General features: G+C 32.7%; 1 protein-coding gene across 1 annotated transcript in view; it reads right to left on the reverse strand.

Annotated features, from left to right (window-relative positions):
- The window catches only part of SK (small conductance calcium-activated potassium channel), a 216065-nt gene that overhangs the window by 35587 nt on the left and 153266 nt on the right, over positions 1–27212 (reverse strand). Inside the window, 2 exon segments of the mRNA XM_077443312.1 lie at positions 5997–6170; positions 11925–12020. Of these exon segments, the coding sequence (XP_077299438.1) occupies positions 5997–6170; positions 11925–12020 (270 nt within the window).

Raw genomic sequence — 27212 nt, forward strand, 5'->3', positions numbered from 1 at the left:
AGTCTATTTATATTATAGAGTACTGCACGCCAACGGTTCGGCTCAACACTGCACGGAAAAGACTTCTTCTATTCATACTATACAGCACCGCTCGTTTTTGGCACGTTTTTACTAGTTTTAGACTTGTGCAAGGCAAAATCATCTTACATATGAACAGGGCCACCGAGAGGGGGGGGGGGGTGAAAAGTGTGGGGTAAGGGCGGTTTCAGACTAGCGTTTTTTTCTGCGCGTATACGGTCGTTTTGGCATACGCGCTTACAGGCGCGCTACTTTTCGCGCTTCAAAAAACCGGACGCGCGTACACGGGCTTATTCCGGCATTTTCGGTCGAACCGGTAGTGGTGATTTAGTATCAACATGGATAATACGAGCTTATAAGCGCGTCTACGCTCATACGAGTTGCGCGTATGGAAAACGACGCGCCTATACGCGCCTACATGCACTTCAAAAAACGAGATTATACGCGCGTATAAAACGCTAGTCTGAAACCGCCCTAAAGTTCCAAGACTCGGACTACTTGAGGGGCCCCGTGTTGGGACGTTCGACTGATCGATTTTGATATTTTATATTACTGTATGTACATAAAAATACATATATTTCTTTAATGCTAAATGTTTATTATTTTTTGATCCGCACATTCTTTGTGTCCATGTGAAATCGTACCTGTTACATCATACTTTCTTATTCGATTATTTAAAAAAGTAGCATTTAACATATAGGTATTTTTCTAATAGTTCTGATAGACTTTTACGTATATTAAAAATATATCTATAAGATTTTTTTTTGGTTTGTCATAGGGTATGGAATTATTTTTCCAGGGCCCGGGATTCCTCTCGGTGGCCTTGCATATACATTACAGAGCGCGACGATACAGCGAAATATTCCTTGTGTCGAATCGTCGAGTCAATATGACGTTTCCGAAAATAATCATATGCATGGCAGCACTTTCGTAAGTACGTGTGCAGTCGCCACTGTGAAATCACGTAAAAGAAAACCTGTTCTGTTTGATATGGTTCATTGAAATGCACTGCTGTATAATATGAATAGATCGTGTCGGTTACCACTGTTATGGATACGCCACGTACACATCACGGAATATATGAATGTGTCCATACATACATATATAATGTATGAACACATTCATAATAATATTTTGTGTACTGCTGTTTACGTGCAGTTGCCGGTTTGAGCTATAATATATGAACGAACTTTATAGGGTAATAATTTATTTGTTACGATAAGATGAAGTTTCGTGTATGAGACTCATTATAGGATGAACATGATTGATCGATCTTAGCGGAAATTGCACCGTAGGAAGTGATTGCTTGGTTTGCCGTCACTATCAGATTTTACATGGTAGATTTTACTACACGAAGATGTATATATATATTATTTAATTTTATGTATGGCATTGTCAAATGAGAATATTTAATAGAAAACGTAATCGCCTGTGCAATAAACTAGAAGATTGAAATTTTTCATTTTTCAAACATTAATTTTTCAATCCTTGCATAAAAAAGTATTTAATATGAATTGGTGGTATTGATATTAAAAAGGATTCATATTAAATATAGTATAAAAATATTCCATTGTATTTAGGTTTATAATATAATCGAGAATAGTGCGGTTGAGAGTGAATCGTCATAATACAGTTTTGACAGAAGTGTCGAACATCTGTTGCCGGCCGTCAAATCAATCTCCGAAAGCAGACGAGAAATGGGACTGTGTGAACTTTGAAGGGTGAGATATAAAAAAAACCGGGAAAAAGGTCAGAAAAAGAACCTATTTTGAAAGGGGGCGGGGTAGAAAGTGTAATAGAAGGGGGAGGAAAAGCGGATGTGACGACTGTCTGCGCGTTCACCATCGACATTTATGACCTCGGATGTCTCTATCCCGTATTGATTTTCTTTAGGAGACGAGATAGCTGTTGCGGTAGGAAAGCAGAATGAGGATGTCCTCTCCAGTAGCGACAGCTCGTGTTGATTACCGGCCCTATTAGCGCATTGTGAAAATGGCAAAAGGAAGCGGAAATTGACCTTTCAACGGGAAAATGTGTACGGGTTTTAATTTATGTGAGAGGGTGTATTATTTCATACAAAGATAAGAATTTTACATTAGTCAGATTTTCAAAACGAACAAAAAAATTCCATGCATTCGGGCTTCGCGTTGGGATTCGCTCATTGTGTTTGACATGATATTAAATTCGTGAAATTTTTTAATTCGTATCGTGTGTAATATGAGACAATGAATGTGTAAAATTAAAATAAATAAATATATACACGTAATCTAAAACAAAATAATTTAATTATGTATTTTATCGTTTGAATTTTAATAAATAAACAACGAAAATTTCATTCCGTAGTTTGTTTTATATTAAAAATAAATACCAAACACTGGAATTATTCGAAATGGTATCTTACCGAATGAAATTTTCATTGACATCTATCATCATTAATTTAAATGAACATCATTTATTTATTTTTTGTTTATTTTCAAAACAAATACACACCTAATAAATAATTAATTATTGAATATGTTAGCCAATACTTTCTAACACACCATATTAGCCAAATGAGACTAATCCATAAATACATATGTGTATATGTTACAGTTGAAGTCTATCTTCCAGTTGTAATATATTTCGACTAGTTGGAATATATTCCATCTAACCTGGTACCAACCAACGTTATAGTTGAAGTGTATTTTCAATTGTAATATATTTTGACTAGTTGGAATATATTCCGTCCATATGGTGAATTACATTGCAACTGGTCAAAATATATTACAACTGAAAATATGTACACTTCAACTATAAGTTGGTACCAGGTTAGATGTAGAGGTAAGATTGTCGTGAATAAATCACTCGAATACATAGTAAATTGAGTTGGAAAGTCTTATTTTTGTTTTAAAAATTCTTAGAGTTATCGTAATACGATACTCATTACCATAATTCGTAGTACCTAGCAAATATTAACGTATTATTGAATTCTAAAGCAATCGTAAAAACATCACAACTGTAAAAAATCAACTGTTATATTAAAAATAGCGTACATTGCTGCAAGTGTATTTGCGCTTGTAGAGTTATAATTTACTAGTTGAATTGTATTCGAATATGAATGATCTCAAACGCCAATTGAAATATATTACGACTGAAAATACACTTCAACTGTGACATACATACATATATACTACAGTTATAAGTACACATAACGTAAAGTAACCATTACATGTTCAATTGAATTTAGTATAAAATAAAGTAAGAGTTATATACACATATAAACTAATTTGTTAAATGTATTACAGACATAAAATACGAACAATTCATAGAAGTTGTTGGAAACCTACTCTGACACTAAATAATATTATTAAAAATACAAAAGGGCATAAAAGATTATATGATCACGCATAAAAATGTGATAGTGTATAAAAAAGAAGTGATGAAACCCTCTAGAAAAAATAAAAAATAAACACCCTGTTCACATTAACGAGCCTGAAATTTAATGGTGAAATTTAGCGATGGGTTCGAGGATGAAAATGTTTCAAAATAAAAAAAATAGGCAATGAATAAATAAATTCGATTGTATAAAGTGTATGAAAAGTGTTGAAGAATTAAAATACAATGAATAAATTTATGGATAAAATGCTTGGTGAAATTTTAAGTGCATAGTTTTAATAATTCATGGGATGCAATAGATCCGACGGATCACATGCTCAGATGTGCTAATGAAACCAGAAAGTGCAACAGACATTGTGCTCATCTAGTGCAGTAATGTATATTTTCATACAGTATTATTTCACATTGTGTTTCATATGAGGAGGGGGGGGGGGAGTAAATTTTAATTCAATAAATAGCCAAAAAAAAGTTCAGAATAATCAAAATGGGCGCGTTATAAGTGAACTGGGCATTTCATAAATTATTCCAAACGTTGCAGTGTAAACGACTAGAGACATAAGGTTACGAATATGTATGTAAATATATATAGTAATTTAAAAGAAGAAGAATAGAAGAAGAATCAAAAATATCAGACGAGTTCAGATTAGAAACATCCTACGAGCAAAGAGGAACCACTATTTGATATATTAATATATGTATATATAAGTATATATAGTAAATATTACACAATCAAACAAATTACATACACGCACACGCACACCAAAGACGGGCAAACACATGCATACACAGATTTTCTACTATTGATTGATTTTGAAAATGTTGTTTGATACAGACCTGAATTTGCTTATATATCGTTCCCTACAGAAAGAGTGAAAAAATATCATGAAAAACTTCGCATCGGAAAAACAAAAGAGTGAATGTATGTATGTATGTCTGTGTGGGTGTGTGTAACGAATAAAGCACGCTTTTTCAGAATTTTATATTACATTTTAATAAATAGACGTTTTTGAAGATTTTCTTCAGCAAAAATGAAAGAAAAAAGATGAAACATTGAAATGCGAAATGTCACGCAGACGGATATGTAAGTATGTGGGGTCGTGAAATGTGAAAAACGATCTAAACCATCAAAAGTAAAAGAAAGAAAATTTGCTGTATGTTTTATTGATCTTCAGTATTGAATATGAATCTTGTTTAAGGCAATAAAAGCTAGTTTCAAGAAGTTTGAAGTATTCTTTAAAGGAAACATTAGTCTTTTATAAAATATAATATTCATGTCAATTACACTAGATCGACAATGACAGCTCTTAAAGCTAATAGCTTAAAAATATGTTGCAAATCGGACTCAGACCCACATACATATATCCGTTCATACACTTAAAGATCCAGCACTGGACGTCAATAGCTCGGCATAACACTGCACGGAAAAGAATACTTCTATTCATACTATACAGCACCGCGCTCGTTTTCAGCACGTTCATACTTGTTTTGGACGAGTGCAAGGCAAAATCAGCTTACATATACATTACAGAGCGCGTCGATAGTAGTATTGCCTTTTGTAAAAAGGTAATATTGCCTTTTGTCGTATCGTCAAGTCAATATGACGTTTCAAAAAATATTCATATGCACATGGCAGCACTTTCATTAGTACGGGTGCATTCGCCACTATGACGCCACGTAGGCGTGAACATTTCTATAGAGGCAAAAAAAACCGGTTTTGGTGACATGCATACTGCTGTATAATATGAGTATATTATGTCGGTTACAGCTTTTACGGATACGCCATCTACGGAACATATGTATGAATGTGCCAAATTACGGAACATATGAATGTGTCCATATATAATGTACTGAAGAATATTTTTCGTACTGCTGTTTACGTGCTGTAAAAATAAATGAACCTTAATGTGTCTTAAAATGACCACGATCCATATGTTTATATACCTAGATAAGTATCATATATCTATGTACAAACATAGGTATATATTTGAAAATTTATCCAGCTGATGATAAGAGTCTGATTTATTGTCCATATTTAAAACCAACAGCTGCTGCTATCACGACGATCTTAATAACGCGGTAATATTTCAAATGATGTTTTTAATATAAAATAAATAATCGTAAAATAAATAACAAAAGATCAATAAACCATTAAAATCTAAATTGAACGAGTCAAAAACTAATGGCTAGTATGTAATTTTTCAGTGGATAACGCTATCGAAAGGAGTGTTATGAACAGCTATGTATATTAGTGAACGTATATGTGCCATTAATTTACGATTCATTTTAAATAAATTAAAGAAAACAGTAAAATGGAAAATTAGTATATGATAAAAAGCAAATTTTAATCTGATTTTGATAATTTCAATATATAATTAAAATGAATCGATGTGAAACATCTAAAGACTATACAAAGCGCTTTGTACCCCAATCACACATTTGCTGATTTGTATTGAGATCGACAGTTTTAAAGCGACTATGGTTATAGTGTGCATGTATGTAAATTATATGATATAATATATATATAATATAGCCTAATAATGAGAATAATTTAAATAGAAGCCTGTCTAAAATGTGAAGCCATTCGAATTGTTTGACGGACGTACCAATTCAGTGCCGATGACACCTCCTTTATTCACCAGTTTCGTGGTCCACGAGAAGTAGTATTGGCCGGGTATGGGATGAACGGCACATATCATCAGCTCGATGCTGATCTGACATATCCTCTGCCACGTCATGGCTATCCTCCAATCGTCCGCGCAGTTGTCTATCATAAATAACTGAAAGAGAAAAAAACAGAAACAAATTCGTAGAATCGATTAAAAACCTCGCATCTCAGTTTGGACGGGGAGGGGGGAAAAGGTGAAAAGTGAAAACTGTGACGTCAATAGAAGTAATAATAAGTCGGGGAAAGAGAAATTAAACTAAGTTGACCTAAGAGTAATTTGCTCGGTCTCTCACCTTCCTCGGTAGCCCAATTTGGTTTAATGCGAATTGTAAATTCGGTTCGCCCCCCATATATTTTTCGCAATGGTTAAATCTGATTATGCACAAAGAATAATTCTGCGAGAAGAGGCTCTTAGCTGGAATACATATATCCTTATTTAATTAGAATGAGTTCAGCGGAAAGAGAAACATTCAGTTGAATAGGTTTGTTTAGAAAGCATTTCCTTAAGCGACATACACGCATATGTAAATTGAGGAAACTTATGACATATGAAAATAAGGGTCGTGGAAACTGGTATAGATACAATATGTACGTTTTCAAAAGTCATTTATTTATTATATTTATTACACCAATTTTTATTTAACAAGCATTGTATGTACATATGTAAGTATTGTAAGTATTATTCAAGGCCGATTAAAAAGATTCTATAGCAATCATAGAGACATCTATGGACAAATTTTTGCAGCATATCAACGAATTTTGAGATGCTGTAAACTCAAATTCTGTGAGAAAAATGACAGAATTGTCAATTTTTTGGAACCGTTTCCAATGAAGTCAGATAAATTGGCAAACTTTGAAAGGAAACAATCGATATTGTAGTCACATAAGTAGTCTGAAGGTGAAATATGCCATACATTAGTGAAAAGCAGTGGCATGCGGTCAAATTCTCCCTGTTTTCGTCGCACAGCCTTACTTACGTGTGTGCAAGCAGGACACAAGAGGATGCGGTGTGACGTCACAGCATCCTCTTGTATTCTACTTGCACAAATGTAAATAAAGTTGTGCGATAGAAACAGAGAAATATCCACCGTACTAGTGAAAATATAGTAAAAAATATATGTTACATATTCTGTATAAAATATCAAATAAAAAACATGAATAATTTAAAAATGTCGTGTGTTTTATAGTATATCTAGCTATCCATCCAATAATAAATGATGATTATTGGATGGATAGCTATCCTACGAATAGGATACTATGTATTTATGTATATAAATAATTATATGAATTAAGTGAGTGCTGCCTTGCGAGTATATTATATTATATTATGATTAATAATGAAAACCAAATATTGTGACTTTTTGGTAAAAAAACTAAAAGATTAATGTTAAGCGTTAATCTTTTAATTGTAACTTTTCATTTTCGTTATTAAATTAGGTAATTGGTGCTGCACTGATCGGCACTGATCGCCTAATCTCGCGTTCGCGATCAGTCTCGGCGTATGAACACGTACACATGGCTGTTGTATGAACAGTATACAACAGCCAATAAGATCTCGCGACCCATAGACCAATGATCTCTCTGTGCTTAGAGTACACGCCGTGTATAAATATTCGGCAGATTTTTTCCGCGCTTCATTCGAAGTTGTCTGGTCGACGGATCAACAACAAACTATTTACTTCTACCACTACCCATTGCATCTTTCACTGACCTTGATCAATGGAAACCCCTCCACACGTCCACGCTAAGATATGTATTTTAAATAATAATTGTTATTTACCGAAGAAAGGATGTATTTATGAACTTAAAACATGAATGGAAAACCATTTAATCTTCTTGAAAGCTCAGACAAGTTATTTTATATACATGATTTAAAATAATCATAAGTACACGACGGAATGATGATTCAATACATATGTATTACATAACATGTAGGTATATAATAGTATGGACATATTATATAATGGTCAATTGAAAGCTTGTCCTTCATGATGATGTAACACATATCCTTAATATCTTTTGTTCGTGTTCGGCCTCTCGATCTTTGCCTTTTTTCCGTTTGGACTTTTATAGTGATTTCGGACATTTAATCCATTTTTATGACGTTCGTGACTTGCGTAATTTTCCTCATTTCCTTCATTGAAGTCACATTGTTTTTCCAAGCTTTTGAGCATAACCTCTCTCACATGAACCACACAAATAAACTCTACGCATTAATTAATTGTAAATAGCGTGTGATTCTATCGGTCAGACAGCAAACATCGCTTACTGCGAACATTTGTTGATATGAATTATCGTTATTGCGTGACAGAGTGACTCACAGTTTCGACGATGAAACTATGAGCGAACATCGCGCACGTACAAGCAACAATAGCCTCTCGAGCGCCGTTCCTGCACGGGGATGGAGATGAATTAAGAGACACCGAAGGCGCCTCACAAAGGGCGCCATCCCTTCCGTAGTGCTGTTTGTGCGGCGCTATTGTGAGCGCCATCCGATTATGAACACCTTTTCTCACACTTCCTCTCGGGCACAATGGGACACATTGTCGACAAATACCACAGAATGGTATTTCGAATGTGACAATGTCAAATTGATGCAAGATTGAGCGATCATTCGGTTTTGTGCCGGTGGCATTGACGTTTGCTTTGTATGTAGGATGAATTTCAATTCTGACTGGGGGGGGGGGGGGGGGTCAAATATGTTTCTGCAAGCAAAATTAATTTTCCGTTTTGATATTAAATATTTTATAATTTTGTGTAATGTAAGGGAATCCACTGAATTGAAAATTTATTACGGGAAATTTAAGTTTTGAACATTGTGTGTCATTGATATTTGGAGGCATTTAAAATTTGTTTTACATATTTGCAAGAATTTTTTTAAATATATATTTAAAGTATTTTTTAGTCACAGCATAGTGCCCTGATGTAGCTTTTGCATACCAGTAGATAGGTTGTGGGTTCAAGTCGCGCCAAATACGTTGCTACGTTTATATAAAAAAAATGATAATGGACGTTCGTTTATTTTAAAAAACACAGATCGATCGTCTCCTGATGTTTTCTAGCGGATCCAATAAATCAGTATCCTCTTCCTCAGTTTCTTGAAATTTGAGCTATTAGCTTCTTGAATTTGTTGAATCTTATAAAAGCTACCCACATAATATATTTTACACATAATATATTTCGCCATTTTTACATATAAATACATATGTATATACTGTTATGTTTGAAAAATTGTTAGTTACGCGGACGTGTAGAGGGGTTCCCGAGATCGGAGTGAAATATGCAGCCAGTGTTGTGGAAGTAGTTTATTGTTCTTGATCCGTCGGCCTGCCAGCTCTGAACGAAGCACGGACCAAAACCGTCTAGTATTTATACCCAGCGTGTACTCTAAATACACATCATTGGTCATTGGTCTTATTGGCTGTTGTATACAGCTTGTTCATACATACGTCGAGTCCTTTTTGGCACGAACGCAAGGTGTGTGTAAAAAAATAAAAATATTATACAAAGAATATTTAAAACTGTTCAAAAAGTATTGAAATATTAAACAGAAAACTTATACATAATCAAATCTATATTTTACTTTTCCCAGAATTAATGAAATGCCGTTTATATTCTTGTATTGAATATTTAAAAAGGTTGTGCAATTATGAGCTGTTATTTAGCCAAAAAATAAGGGAATTCTTTCGATATTTTCATGAAAATAGAGAGAGAAAATTTTAATTTGAAAGAAAAATAAATGGCATATATATATATATATATATATATATATATATATATATATATATATATATATATATATATATATATATATATATATATATATATATATATATATATATATATATATATATATATATATATATATATATAAATATATATATATATATATATATATATATATATATATATATATATATATATATATATACATATATATATATATATATATATATATATATATATATATATATATATATATATATTTATATAAATTATATAAGTAATATTCTAACAGTACGATTCACAAAGTGATTTATAATTGCAAATTATGTTATAATAGTTTCAATTGTTAAATTCAGTATTTCATACACTCTAATATGAATGTGTCAAATTTATATTTTATACCTTGTGGAGAATTTCATCATAATAAATTGGATCATTCCAGAAAGAGTAAAATGTCATTTGTTTGTGTCATTTCGTACGCACCATGGGAAATTTGCAAAAGGCAAGCGATTCATAATTCATGAAGAAAAAGGTTTAAATTGGGCGCATTGTTTGAACAATTGTTTAGTGGAAATGGACAATAATTGCGGAACATTTGATTGCATTTGAAACTGATTTATATTCATTTGATATATGTATACATACATATGTAAATACGCCAAATAAATATATATATATATATATATATATATATATATATATATATATATATATATATATATATATATATATATATATATATATATATATATATATGTATAGAGGATTTTCCGTAATTAAGCTGACCATAATTTTTGTATGCACGTCTGGTCCACGAAACCGATGCAATTTATTATTTTCGACATTTATGAATGTACGTATGTAAATTATTTGTTTGTGCATATGCGTGTTTGAATTGCATGCCGAATATTTATTCAAATTCAAAAACACAACTCCCTCTACACATAGTTGAAAGAGAATTTTTAATCTGAAAAATTTTTAGAAGGATTCTTTTCATTTTAGGAAGTCATAAAAATGTGTCTCGACCGCATTTTCTTCGGTATTAAAGTTTGAGTCGTAAACTTTACGAAAGCTCAAACAATTTGTTCAAAATTATACGGCTGCTTGTATGCCTGAGTCAAAGCAATAATATTATATATGTATATATGTAGATATTTCGAGATTATTATAATAAATTATATCACATAAAATACGTATCGAATGCAAAGAAAGAATAAATTAAATTCAGCGAACGTCCTCTCAATAAGAGCAAAAGTTAAGTGGATATGAAATAAGAAGTTAACGAATCACGTTCTAACTATCGCTAAGTCGTTCGAATAATTTATACGGAGAACTTGAGATCAATGGTCGAAGAGCTTTTAAAGTTCTATGAAATGATGAAAGTATATCAAGCAGTTTTGACTGTTGAATTTAAATTATTTTTAACGAGCGATAAAGAATGAGAATATTTTAAAAAAATAATGAGAGTAAGTCGCTAATAAATAAATTAAACAAAGCGAGTCTTTTGGATTCAAGACATGAAACGGTGGAAAAATAGCAATTAACAAAGAACACGTAATTTGTACGCAGAGTGTTATGTACAAGCTACAATCCAAGCGGACATGTCACGTGTTTTAATTATGAAAAGGCTTCGCATTGACGTCAGTGTAGTTAAGATGATAACAGAGCTTTATGCTTTATGCCTCGAAGCATTTTCTATCGGGCCGGTGCGGAATAGATTAAATTATTTTAGACGTACAAAGCGTTAGAAAAGGCAAACCAGGAGAAGGAGGGTATACAGAGGAATAATATTAATGCACTGCTCAGAGGGCATTATCTTAGCCCGACTGTGAAAATGTATATTAAAACTTGCTGAAGTTGCGCAACGAGCAGAGAAGACGAACGAAAAAAAAGTGAGTAAAAATGGAAGAAAAACTACGTGTAACCTCCCTTCTCTCCCCTCGTCGTAAAGACTAACGAGGGCGAGCTTGAATATCAATTTGAAACGAGCGATTTGAAATTTTCCAACGCGCGAGGGAAAAACTCAACTCAAACGGTGGAAAATTTCATTGTCTTCTTACCCCCGTATTTCGCTGTTTAATGTGAGCTGTATTTTCGAATGAATGTCAAATTATAATTAAGCGGAACAAGTTCTTTGTACCTGCACTTCCAAGGCGTGATAAGCCACTATTAGGCCGAGCAGGATGACTGTTGATACGGAGATGAGTGTTTTGAGAGCCGTTGAATAGAATGACGCCTGAAAAGAAAAAAAGAAGAATTAAATCATTTAATATAAATACACATAATGATGTTTAAGTATCTAATATATAATTTGGAAAGAGAATTTGGATATATGTATGTATGTATGTATATATGCATATAAATATGTATGTAACCTTCGTTCGTAGACGACAAATTCGTTTTTTTTTCGATTCATAGGTGCCGATTCGATTTTTTTCGATTCAAAGGATTCGAAGTCCCCGGGGGCGAAGGCTCCGAGGGCACAGACGCTGAGGGCGAAGGCTCCAGGGGCGCAGACGCCGAGGGTGAAGATTTCAGAGGCGCAGACGCGGAGGGCAAAGCCCTAGGGGGCGAAGCCTTCGGGAGCGCAGTCGCCGAGGGCGAAGGCTCCGGGGGCGCAAACGCCGGATTCTGGTATACATATAATTTCGAAAGAGAAAATATATATGTTTGTTTGTTCGTGACAGTCAATTTAATAAAAAAACAAATGAGTATTCAAATAAATTTATATAAAATAAAACTATTCAAATAAATTCAATAAAATGATAACTATTAGATTAATCATGTTTAAGCGGTTTACATTACGAATACCGAGTGAAGCCGGGTAAAACCACTAGTACATAATAGCTCCAGACTTTGTAAGAGTACGTCCTGATATACTAAAAAAAAAATAAACTATTAAAATGAATTCAGCATCACTAATGAGAATCAATGATCTAACTTGGCATAAATCTAATATCAATATGGAGTTGAAATTCACAAAGGAAAATTTTATATTTCTTAAATATTATATTACATGCAAACGAAACAGTTGTAGTATGTACTTAAAGAAAAAGATTTTGTTTTGATTATTTGATTTAAATAATTGAATTTGCTTGCGATTCAAAAAACAATCGATTTATTATTCTTCTTAAAGTAGGATATTCGATTTCAAGCGTAATTGAATCGAATGTTTTCATGAAATGAAATCTCTTGGGGAAGCAGATATCTCATCGAGAAAAACAACCAACGGAGAAATACATACATATATCGTCTTCTACAACGAATAGAAATGAATCAAAACAGCTGATTAACGCTTTATTGTTTTCAATCTATCGGTACTAATTACACTGAGCAACAACAAAAAAATCACTAATCAATTAATCAATCTTTACTAAGCGGAGACTAATCAATCTTTACTAAGTTTGACCCACCAAATTCGAATATGATAATGATTTTTGTTGGTTCGCGATCGTTTACGAGATATGAGCGTTTAAAAAAATCGTGATTTTTACAGTTTCGAAGCTTTAGTATTGAGTACGAGTATTGCTGTGCTCAATGTAAGTATTGGAATCAATAGTAAGATGTTTTTTCTATTACATAATTTCGTAATAATAAAAAGCGTTTAAAAATCAAAATCAAATATGCGATATTATATATTTTGAACTACTTCGATATATAAAATTTTATATGGTGTGAATAGCAAACTCCATGCAATATAGAATTCGATATATTTTTCAAATAACGCGAGACTCTCCCGTCATTCAAAATGTATTGTGAAGCGAAGCGAAATATTGTTAGTGTAGAAATGGATTTTCAAGGAATGTCAATGTCCAGACACCGTAAAGTATGATTCCTATAAATGATATGATGACATATAGCTTTATATATGTATATAAAGTAGATTGTATAAATTGATTTACCTGACGCTCTTTATTTGCAAGAGGATTTGAATTCTATTTATGAATGGGCTAATGTTAATAAACTTCCCTTCAATATCCTAAAGTGTCGGGTCATTTCTTACTCTCGTTCTCGTTCTCCTATTAAATATCCGTATAAATTTCATGATTCTCTTCTTCAGAGAGAATTATTTATATCTGATCTGGGAATAGTCTTCGAAAATAGTTGGAGTTTCAACATTCACATTGAGAATATCTGTGATAGGGCAACAAAAATCCTTGGATTCGTAATCCGTAATTCGTCCGAACTAGGGCTCACTGCCATTCGTCTCTTATATTGTACATTAGTTCGCAGTGTGCTCGAGTTTGGCTCCATTATATGGTCTCCCTATCAACTTCGTTACTCTCTAATGTTGGAACGAGTCCAAAGGAAGTTCCTTAGATTTTTATATCTGAAGACATTTGGATTTTATCCATATCTGTTCCCTAGTGCCTTTGTCTTGGGATCTTTGGGTTTCAACTCCCTGGCAAAGAGAGAAGATTTATTTCTTGGGAAACATTTCGTAAAATTACTTAGAGGAGAGATTCACAATCCCGCTATCCTGGAGAAACTAAAATTCTGGGCCCCGGAAAATCGTAGAGTTTTAAGAAAACATTATATATTTTTGCCAATTAGGGCTAAATCAAACGTGCTCATGAACTCCCCCCTCTCGAGAGCTGTTCGACTCCTTAACTTACTGGCACATTACTTGGACCTATTCGATGCCAGTTATGTTGAGTTGGTGGAACACATCCTAAATAGCACGATATAAATTTTTCAATCTTATTTCTTTGTTTTTATTTTGTGTACATATTTTTTACTTGATTTTTATTATTTTTTTATGATGTTTTTTTTTTATTTATGATTTTTATTATTTTTTTATGTTTTTTTATTTATGATTTTTATTATTTTTTTATGATGTTTTTTTTTGTAATTTTTATGATTTTTATTATTTGTATTATAATCACATTGACGCTTTGGGGCAACCTGTCAAGTCTCTGTGGTATTGATTTTTTTAAATAAAATAAAATATAAATATATATATTTTTTCTAATATGCTAAAATCCTAGTGTCCAATAAATCAAGTAAGGGCATGAAGCGTCCTTAGTGTGCGGTCGGGCGACAGGAACGTGAGAGGAGAGATCGGACGGCCGTAAAACGCGACTTGAGTTATGGTGGGAAAAGGCTACGTGATGAGGGTGGACAAAAACAGATTAAAAAACCTAATGGGCTTGATTAATTGTACGCGATAGATGGCGACAAATCCGTAACGCAATCGCGACGGAAAGCTCGCGAGCTTTATGTCGCGGAAAATGGACCGGCCGCGCGTGAAATTCCCGCAGACTCTCTGAACACGTTCACTTTTAAGTGGAAAATTTCACTAGCGAGTGCGGAACATTAGACGGAAAATGCGGTCTAACCGCGTGCGGAAACGTACCCGAGTATTTTTTACATACGACGACCGAGGACCCACAATTGTAACAAGATATTATTCATTACTAGGAAAAGCGGCATATTTAGGTCGAGTTGTCGTCGGAAGGCTTCATGAAAATGTACGTCGACCGGTTTGAGTTTTAGGATTAACATGTTTTAGAGAGACTTTGCAACATGTCGGCGTTTCTCAATACATAGGTATTTTAGTTGGGGAATAATTTTGAAAATATCGCCTTTATATCTTATCCTTGGACGACCCAAGGCTTTAAGTAATATATGTATTTAATTACATTAATTTAAGCCGGGATCATTATTTTGATTGAAATCTTAATCATACTAAATGCTATTTTTTTATTTATATTTTATATTTTTTTAAATACAGGTACATTTTTAAAATTTTCTTTTATTTTATTTATTAAATTTTATTTTATATATATTTTTTTTATTTTTTATATACATATATGTATTGTATATAAACGAATATAATAATATTTGTTTTTGGAAAAACAAGGAAAAATATGGAAATATACATATGTGTGGTAAAATTATTTTGTGTATCAGTGGAATGGACAAATCAAACAATTGTACGAAAAAGACGACAGGAACGCAAAGTACGTAAAAACGTGACGTTTGGTCACCCTAGATATAATAATATATGTAAACATAAACAAGTACGAACATTAATGTACATATGTATATCACATTTTTAAATGCAATTGTTTTAAACTGCAAATTATTTCCAAATTGTTTTCGTATATTTTCGGAGTACAATGCTGTTAAAATATCAATTATAAATTTCTTTCCAAAACCAATCATTGAAATGTCAGCAGGTAAAAATTAAAGGAATTTATTGGTTAACTGGATTTAAATATGTCAAATTATTATATTAATTATATTTAATACCCCTGATTTATTTCAGTCATTAAAATGTTCTTTTGAACATTTGGATATTGCGAAAATAGAATACTTGCGCTATAAAGACGTGATATATTGAAGATGTAAGAAAAATTCGATCAAATTTAAATAAGAGTCCGTCAGGAAACGTCACAATTTACAAAAAAGTTCCACAGAACAATTAAAAAGCAATGCATCACGGCCAAAATTTTTTTAATAAGAAATTTATTTTGGTATTTTTGGTTTTTTTCTTAAAATGTTTGCTATGTGTATGTTAGTGATAAATTCTTCAATATTTTCGACAGTGTAAAGAAAGATTGCATCAGATTGGAAAACCTTGTTTTGGCTTGGTGGTGTAGAAGTGAAGAGAGAAAGAAAGGAAGAAAGATTTCTTATACGGTGGACCGAATAGCCAGCAGCAGAGCTCGGTGGTTGGGATTTGCTGTAAATGATTGCAAATCGCCCGGTTGCATGCTCATTTCGATTGCATTTTAACTGAATTTCAGCATGTACGAAAGACGAGATATTCATGGGGTTGCGCAGATGACATTTCGATGAACATTGATGGTTGGCAATTCTTAAAATTGAGTTGGATCTTTCTGGCAAGTTTAAAATGGTAAAAGCCGAAACAAAAGTATGAAATGAGCATGCGCCCGTTAGGTTTGCAATCGTTTGCAGCGCAGGGATTTTGAAATGCCGATTTCCGAGACCATTGGAGAATAATCGTAAACCATATCCCAAAAGTTCTGAGCTCATGCAGGTCACGATCCTCGGTATTGAGCAACCGGCTAAAAAAGAAAGTATTAAAATTTTTATCACTCAAAAGTTGATTAAAGTGAACATTTTTTGCATATTTTTTTCAAAATAAAATTTGCCAATTTTGCGTCTGTCTACTACAGTTTGGGAAACTCAAGTGTATGTGCTCAGTCTGTCGGTTTGTAGCCGTCGCCAAAGTAGGAATCCATTAGAACGACGTGCGGTTTACCTTGTCCGAGCCCAACTTGCCGTACATTATGTACTTCGTGCCTCTGCCTGTGTATTCCGTACGAAATTAATTTTCATGTGAAAATTCCGTGGTATGGATGCGGGTCAAAACTACCGATGCGACCATTATACGTATGTTATGTTCGTATCTGCGTGAAAAGAGTTTAACGGCGTCGTTACGGACGTTTAACGTCGATGAACCCGGCGAAAATAATTCGTTAGGACGTCGGCTAATTTAAACTTTTTCAATCACACAACGCTCAAAAGGAATGGAAAAAGAAATTTAACTTATGTAATTACTTTTGCACAATTTACGAAACACTCAAACAAAAGGAAAATAATAAAAAAAAACTAAGTACTTACATACACGTAAGCAATATTTTTTCGAGCAACTTTTCCATATGCGGAATACTCGTAAATGGGACATTTTTATTCGAGGATATAAACCCGAAGGTTTTTATATAACACTGTAATAGCTTCGGGTGTCCGGCTTCGGGAAAAGGTTTAAAGTATTCAGTTTTAAAATTAGATTTGTGGATGTTTTTAACGTATCAAAGATTTTTGCGTAACCAAGCAAACACATAATAATTAAAAACATTTTTCAAATAAAAAACAAAAGAAAGTCGACGAAATAAATAAATTAAAACAATATAAAACACTCATTTTCACACATTTGAATAAAAATACACAAGTGTATGACTTTGCATGAAACTATAATTTTTTTTTACATTATTTATAGGCCATTGTTAGTATTTAAAATACCAAAGGTCAGTATTTATATTAAATGGCCAGTATTTATATTAAACAGTCAGTATCCATCCTTCATAATACATACAAGTGGTCAGTATGAATAATAAAAGGTCAGTGTTTATATTAAATGGTATTTAAACATAAATAAATGGTCAGTATTAATGCTAATTGGTAAGTTTTATGTTGACGAATGGTCTTACTTTTTGGTTGGTATCAACACATGGTTGGTACGATCTTGATAAACAATTCCATCTAACAAGCATTACTATTTGTTCTGGCAAATGGACGTCAGATTATTTTATATTGTCCATTTATTTTTACTGACATTTAATAATATACTACTGACCGTTTTATTAGTATAATACTGGTCGAAAACTAGTGTATATACATATGTACTTATTGATCATTTATTATCAAAATTGATTAAAATATTAGCCATTTACATAATTTGTTGCCTTCTTTATAAATGGATAAAAAGATACATACATTTGGATATAAAAAAATACTGTGTGACTCTGTAACCACTTTGTATACTTAATATAATACGTATGTTACATAAGTAGATAAATGTACACTATAACTAAAAATGAAATTTACCATAAAACTGCACACTTTTATTACAAGAGAAAGTTTGAAACAGTTTTTAGTTAAAAGATAGTCAATTTTCTTTTACAGAAGAGTTATGATTCACAGTTTGAATTCTGGGAAAACTTTATAATAACTAAACATACGCTTTGTATGGGTATCGTGGAAGTTTTAAGTGGTTGTAAAAAATGCTACTATGTAGTTCTCAATCATTAGGGTGATGTTTAAAGTCGTAGCTTTGATGAAATTTTATTTTATTTTTATTTTTATTCAATCAATCATGTATACTCGTCTTAACAGATTGCTCCAAAGCAACGGGTGTGCTATACAGATTAAGAACTATTAATAATATATACATAATTACTAATTATAAATAATATTTAAATTTAATACGACATCTATGGTTAAACATTGTAAAGAAGTATTGTAAGTATTATATGTACAAGGCAAATACAAACAACGATCAACATTCACAGAGGCATACATACATACATATATGGACAAATTTTGCAGCATTTATCCAAATCAGCGAAAGTCGATATGCTGAATAACTCAAATGTGCGAGAAAGACGTCCAGGACAGGAATGCAATTTGTTGGAACCGTTTCAATGACATACAAATTGGCAAAATCTGTTAGGAAACGATCGACCTTGGAGTCACATATCCAAGGTCTGGCCAGCAGCATACACCAGGGATAGAACCCGTGACCATATAATTGACAGCATTACATGCTAACCATTGATCTATGCTGCTATTTAAGACATTGGTTAGAGAAATACAAACAATAACACGATTCTCATTAGGCACATCGGTCCAATAAGCACTCGGTATAATATACGACATTTGTTTTCCAATGTTTCCAGTTCGTTACATGCGAGATTACATCTCGTAAATCGAAACGGGTTCTTTTCCAGATGTGTAAATGTCTCCATCAGTATTTATAGACGAATCCTGGAAATCGCAAGGGCTGTCGTATATTTACATGTTGTTTTGTGTGCACGAATGTGTCGTCGAGTTTCTTGCATTCGTTGAAGTTGCGCTAAATTGTTTGCATAATGTATACGAATGTCACACATGCATAGTCGCATACAAACAGTTGATTCAAGTGCCGGCTCGACACTGAGAAATACCCAGAAATGTGGATCTCGAAGATACCAACTGCGAATTTCAGTGAAGGACGACATGCTAGAGATTAGGGATGGTTAAAGTTTTGGGTGTATTTTGAATTACAGAGAAGTTATGCAGGTACGAAACTGCAGACCGCCCATTCTGTGTTTCCAGCTCTGCAAAATGCTCCGGTGCATTCGTTTGTTTTGACGGTAAAGTTATTTCAAGTTTATGCCGTTGCTATTTCGGAATGGAATTATTGGAATGATACATATGTACATATGTATGCATATATCAGTTTTTACAGTAAAGTCAACCCTTATTAGATCTCCAAATAATAAAAAAGGCTTTTCTTGGAAAAAAAAAGGTTTATTGTATTGTTTTAATATGTAATATTAGATCTATTCGACAAAGTAAAAGATTACTCACGGTTGACGTACTGTGAAAAAACCGGGAAAATTTAGAGACTAAAGCGTTTTTATTACTGGAGGAGATATCTTTGACAAAGATAGATTTACTTTCGAAAGTTAAAGCGAGGAAGAATAAACGAATTCAATTAAAATGGTAATAATAAAGGAAAAGTGGTCGTAAGGACGAGCTTCTGTTCTCTTCGGTTCGCTTTTGTTATAGTCCGTCACTCGAAAACCGGAACGATAATGCTTTCATCAGTTAACGACATACATATTTATTGTATATTATGCAATTTATAATTTTGTTTTTGTTTCGAAGTAAAATTAAAAGTTACATACGTACTGTATTTAGTGATAAAATATTAATATTATACCACATATACATATATGATGCGTACATTTTTACAGATAATGGAGGTGAAAAATGCATAAAAATCCATATGTATGGATAGGTACATATGACTTTGTATATACATATACAATGTATTTGCATGTATGTGTATATGAAATCGAAAAAAGGCTCATTGAAAGGATCTGCATAATAGAAAAATGAACGTGAAATATATGTATATTTGAAAATGTGTATAAAATTGCCTTGAACCACATATAATTTTATAAACTAGGCAATTTCATTCAACAGTAGTTACATACATATATATATATATATATATATATATATATATATATATATATATATATATATATACATATATACATATGTACATATATACTTATATAATTCCTTATTTATGGTGCGCCATTGTTGCTTAGATCGTAAAATTATTTACGATGTGAGGGATTTCTTGAGGTTTTTATATAGCGTATCAATTCGAGGTTATCTTCATTCATTTTCCATTTTCCAAATCCCTCATCCATAATTCGAAAGATGTGGTTTAAAAAAATGAAAAAAAATAAGCGAAAACTCTTTGTAAATAGCGCTGTTCAAAAGCTACTACAATATCGAAGGGTTTGCGAGGAGAAAAATACGCGGAAAAGCGTATTGTATGGCGGAGGGATGAGGAGAAGGCCAAATACCAATATGCAGATAAAAATGTGGCTCTGGCCCAAATGGAATATTTGGGAGATTGATTGAAGCAAAAGTATCTGAAAAAATATTTACAATGAGTTTCGGACGCTGGTGAAAATCTGACTCGTTTTCAAACAAAAGACACATGTTTAGAGCAAATAATTTGATATTGTTTATAGAAATCGGATTCTTAATCACTCATCCTTGATAATTAGTACGGAATAAAATGATTGACTGGTTAGAGTCAAATTACTATAGGAGCGAAACAATACGCTAGTGCTATAATTTGCGGTTACAATACTCTCATACATATACCGTAATCATGTATCATAAGAAGCGACTTGTAATATTCTAGCAGTGGTATACAAACTTGGGGTAAATTATAAACATAAAATTAACTATAGTCGAAAATAATTATGATGTCATTAACATTTGCCTAACTATGCTAAAAAAATCCGCTAGCCACTCTGCTGGATACGAAGTGTCCAGTTAAAAATTTATTAAAATAATGAAAATTTTGCGAGATTAATTATTGGAATCAGCTATAAAATCAATTTATCATATATAAAACGTCAAATAATATAAAAAGTGCAAGAAATGAAGAGAAAAAATGAACAAGTTGTGAGACAGCCTCTCATTTGTGTAATATGGAATCGAGTTTGTATATATGCCATCTGTGAGGCAAGGGGCTTCACGCAAAAATAATTATTTATTTTAATATTTATCAATGTTTTTATTTCGTAATGGTATAATTCGAATCATATAGGTTTTGGTGAGGAATACATAAAATATGAAGACTCTGCATTGAGTATATTTGGAGTTATAAAAGAAAATATAAGTCCTGGTCACCCGTTATCCATCACAGTGAGGCAAGTGTTAAGCAAAACTAAACAAAATAATGAAATTTCTTTGAATTTAATATTCAAAAAATTATTAATATAAATATATGTATGTAAATATATTTATATTAATAGAACTTTTGGCAACAATTGACACATGGCCAAATAAACATAACATTTAGTACGAATCTCATTCAATACAATGCGAAAAGTTCACAAACCACTGAGTTAGAGCGCGCTAAACCACAATACGGAAAGTTTGTTACTGTTTGTACTACACGTAGGAATGCCATGATTTTGATATACTCGTTGCATTATAACGAGACGCAGGTTTAATTAACTTGTCTACATTGAAATATCGGATTTTCATAACAAGTGGTTCATTATGTGAACATTGATGTGTGTATTGACTTTGAAAGCGAAAAAAAAAATGTAATATAATATGTGTATGTGGATACGAGAAAGGAGCTAAAAAAATTGCGCATTTAACACCCTTCATCACGGGTCGAGCTGATTAATGGTGACGGTTTTGCCTCTTGCTATACATATATAGTCAGGTTACATCACATGAGCATGATTGATTGTCGAGCAGATGACAACAAGGTGGACGTTCAAGTAATTTGACGCAAAAAGTGTACATACATATGTATGTGACTTTACATACAAACATACCTATATGGAAATCAAAACTTGTCTTCCATTTTGTCCCAAAGTCTGCTTTGTGTTCTCATTATTGTTTTCAATCTATTCGTAAAAAAAGTCCATTGTGAGAAGGACAACTGTTGTTTTTAACGATAACGATTCGATCGATTGAAAGTTTTATTCCCATCACGGTAAGCGGTGAACTACATAGGTACATACATATTGTATGTACTATATACTAGTAGTGGATAAAACTCGCTAAATCAGGGGTTTGCAAACTATGACTTGTGATACGATTAAAATAGGCATATATAGTACTTAGATAGGTAAAGATTTTCGAAATATCTTGTACCATTAATTTAGCCCTTTATACTCCAGTGACTCACCCATGAGTCGCACTTTAACTCGCCTTGTAAGCTAGCGTCTCACGGGTGAGTCGCGTCGGTATGTATTTCAAAACTCACAACATTTAAATGGTTTTACAAGCATCATCTTTGGATGAATTTGGTTGATAAAGAGTTTTTCGGGATTATTTTAACAAAAATGCACCAGTAGAGTACCACTTAATCAATTATACTGATAAATCTGAAACGCATATAAACTCTCATGTATCAAGACTACGGATTGCAATTTACCGTCAAATATCATAAATTAGTAAACGGAAAATAATTTTTTCTATTACCGGTATACCAGTACTTACCGGTAAATGAAAAAAAAGTGGATTAAGGTGAAGTTATATGCGGTTAGTTTTCCTAAAAACGTTATCCTAAGTATATTGAATCGCAAATTATTAAAAATAAATCTCAGGTGAACAATATATATGTATATAGGTATAAAATTAAATACGTAATAATTAATTAATTTAATTTTTTATGTTTTAACCGTTTTATATATGTTTATAAATAAATTCCAAACTACTTAATCCACAATACACCATTTGCATCAATTTTTAATGTTATATTACGCAATAGTTTGCCTATGTACTTAATTCACGATAAAATAGTTTCCGGTGTTTACTAATGGCCAAATTTTACCGATTTACCGGTAAACCAGAATACCGGTATTGCAATCCCTAATCATCAAGTACATGCGTGCAAGGTCACACGCACATCAAACCAAAGAGTCAAATAATATTTTTACAAGCCTCATATTGCATGTTTTACTAATTTAAAAATGCTAGCGTAGAGGTCTTAAGGATCAAATTTTTAATTTTTACAATTGCTTAAATGGACAGCATACAGCGGTAAAATATAACTTAGAGATCAAACAACTACATATAGGTATATGTACATATGTATATTGAATCACGTGGATGCCTAAATTATGGATCACGAAATGTTTACGTTCGAAGATAGTTTGAGAACAACTGTTCCAAACGTATTACATCGGAATTTTCGCAAAAACGTGAATTCTTAAAGTGCGATCCGCGGTTGTAACGCGGCCCGAATACAAAAAGTTAACACGCCCCTGCGTTAAAAGCTAGAAAAGACACATGGGACAATTTTCATCTTCCAGATTGGCTGTTTTCAGCGTCCCTACAGACCGGTCGTTAAAATTAACGACGTGGAAATTTCGAATTAGGGTTAGCTCACAGGGAGATTAGAGCGCTTTATAGTGATCGCGGGCATATTGTTATCAGACTCTCGGCACACCGTTGCACCACACACAAGTGATAATACGTATTCGAATGGTTGCACGTCTCTCGCCAGTTCCGTTTCCGGTATTATCTGGTCTAACGATGACAGGAACAGGCATTCGTATGTATGTATATGGATGATATATGGCGAATGCGACCTAATAGACTGTGATTGATATCGACCACCCGCTAGGGAAGTCTTCGTATAATCACTTAACGCCAATTTGGATTGTATGTACATATGTAGACGCATACGTGCCGATTAATATCAAAGTGATTTACTATTATCAAATATGAAAAACAAACTATGTAGGTCGAAGATGTTATATTATATTATTTACATACATATGTGATGGGATACATTTTCGCTATTAATAAATTTGGCAAGATTAAGTTGTAGCCTTTCCTGGCATACTTATGCTATGTCTGGAAGTTTTTCTCTATAAATAAGATCAATTTTTATGGTCGGTACGTACTATGTTTTGTTGAACTACTTTTTGAATAGTAGGTCAATTTTGTATGGACTGAATAATAAAATAAAGTATATTAAAATATAAATGTAAATATGTATAATATTATTGCTATACTGACGTTATAAGTTCAAATATTTATTTCATGTTATAAAATAATCAAAAATAACTGAATTTATATACATACATATGTACATTTGAAATCTAAAACTGCTGACGAAGTCAACTTCGAGACTAATTGTACAAGAGAATGCAATAGTTTGTACTTGTACGTGTTTTGTTTTGAAATGCTTTTTATTATTACGAAATTATGTTCACAATACATCTTATATCTATTTTAATAGCTACTGATCTACTGATCATTTTCTATTTTAGAATTTTAATTTAATTTGGTTAGTAATCACAGTATTATATTATTCAAATGTTAATCTAAATCATAATAGGAAAAAGAGCTCAAAAACCTATTTACAATCCTTATAAATGTTCATAATACATCTAATACATAACATTAATTAAAGACTCTCTAAATTCGATGACCTAAAGCAGATTGTGTTTAGGTAATCTGTGTTTATACCTGAAGGGTATAGACATTTTGTTGTAATCACCGAGACCCTTCACAAGTGTGTTAGTATGGTTATTAGTGATTCTGTCATAGAATCTACTGGTTAGTTTGTTAGTAATGTCTGTAACAAACGGAATATTATATATGGCATGCAGTTTTTTCAGGTTAGTATATATGGGTGTATTATAAATTATTTTTAGGGATTTATTTTGTATTTGTATTTGTACTTGTACGTGTGAAAATCTTTGTCTGTATGAAAGCCCATATGAAATTATTCCATTTATGTAATGAGGTGAAATGAAAAAAATAAACTACTAAAACCGAGCTTAAATTAAAAAAAAGCTTTGAATTTACAAATTTGAATTTATATATTTCAAATTTGAAATAGAATTTTTAAATTATTTTTTACGGATTCCTATGATAAAGAATATCTTTAACATCTAAAGATGTTACCAAATTCAAAAAATTCGGTGTTTTCGACGTACCCTAATGCACATACATACATATGTATGTATATACGTATTCAGTACGTTTATTGTTTTACCTGTATGTAATGGAAATTTTGTAATTGAAATGTATGTAATAATTATACAAAACCGTAACGATTTAAATCAAATGGAAAATTTCCTCGTCAGTGAACTTATATAGTTATGTATGTATGTATACTCGTACATATTATATCATCATTATTCGATACATATTATACCGTCATCATTCGATTTGTATCCATTACGTGTATATGTGCATGCGATAGTAAACAGCGTCGTAATATAAACACACACTGATGTAACACAAGTGATTGAGACGATAATATTACACGTTTACATATGCTTGATCGTGTATGCATATATGTTAATGTCTACTACAATTACCTAACAGCATTAATTTCGTTCAACAAGCGTACATTTCATACCATAAATCGTTATAATCCGATTTTCAAAGTTGTAATTTTATCGCAACACCGTCAGATAGCACAGCACGGCGATGGGAAAATGCACATCTTGCGTACAACAAGACAAATCTCTACATCAAGAGTTTCAAACTTCAAAGAGCAGGCGTGTGAGCATATCGTCTGCTGTTTTTGCAGCGTCTAATTTACATGGGGGAGAAGAAGATGAAGGGATGGGTGTGTTTTCCGAGTAGTTCCCGGGTGGTAATTTTTCCTCGTCTGTGGATAAGTGCCCCCTTGCCGACGGGTCATGAGCGCCATTTGTCAGGATGCTTGCTGGTCGTGTTTCAAGGACTCGACGGCAACGAGATCAAGACGGATAGCGAGGACGTGCCCCCTCCCCCCTCCTTCTTTGCTAAATTTGTCAAGCAAATTAGAGTTTCCTCATTAGCACCGATGACTCGTTAACATATAATGACTAATTCAATATGCATTTGTCGAGCGGGATGTTAACCCGGCCTCAACCCGGTCGCGAACGACGTCGCTCGTCACTCAAAGGGTTAACGATGTGCTCCCACTAACGTGAAATCTGTTATAACAATACATACCTCTCAAATCTTAATTTATAAATTGAAATTTGAGAGGTATGTGCCACGAATGCCATATGATGATTCGGGTAGGAATGTTTGATTGTCGTGTTTGGTTTTGGTGGTTGGTTAAAATTAACATATCTGCGTATCGATATAAATGTACATAACTTTTGAATCTGTTTGGGAAACGTTATTGAGTAGTTTAAGACAGCGATTTTCAAACTGGAAAGCGTGAAAAGTTCATTTATAACATTACATAATAAATTGTGGTCACGGGTTTAAGTCCCACTGGTTGCTGCTGGCCAGACCTTGGTTTGTGACTCCAACTATCAGAGTTTTCCATTTTATCTGATTTTCATTGAAACGGTTCCAACAAATTAGCAACCTTTACCCATTTCTCACAATTTTCAAGTTTTCAGCATCACGAGTTTTGCTGATTCGTATAAAAATGCTGCAAATTTGTCCATAAATGTCTCTCAATTTTCGATTTTCTAAGCGCCTCGAAATTTGACGATTTATATTTAAAAAATGCTCCGAAAATGTAAGTTTATCAACAATTTGTCAAAATTTATCCATAGATGTCTCTATGATGCTTTGTTAAAATTATTCTAAAAATTGTATATCGATGTTTGTGATTGGCCAGGAAGGCGCATTGGGGTTTATCTATTTATGTACATATGTAAAATATAAA

Source organism: Arctopsyche grandis, chromosome 12 (genome assembly GCF_051622035.1).
Source record: "Arctopsyche grandis isolate Sample6627 chromosome 12, ASM5162203v2, whole genome shotgun sequence".
Classification (NCBI taxonomy): Eukaryota; Metazoa; Arthropoda; class Insecta; order Trichoptera; family Hydropsychidae; genus Arctopsyche; species Arctopsyche grandis.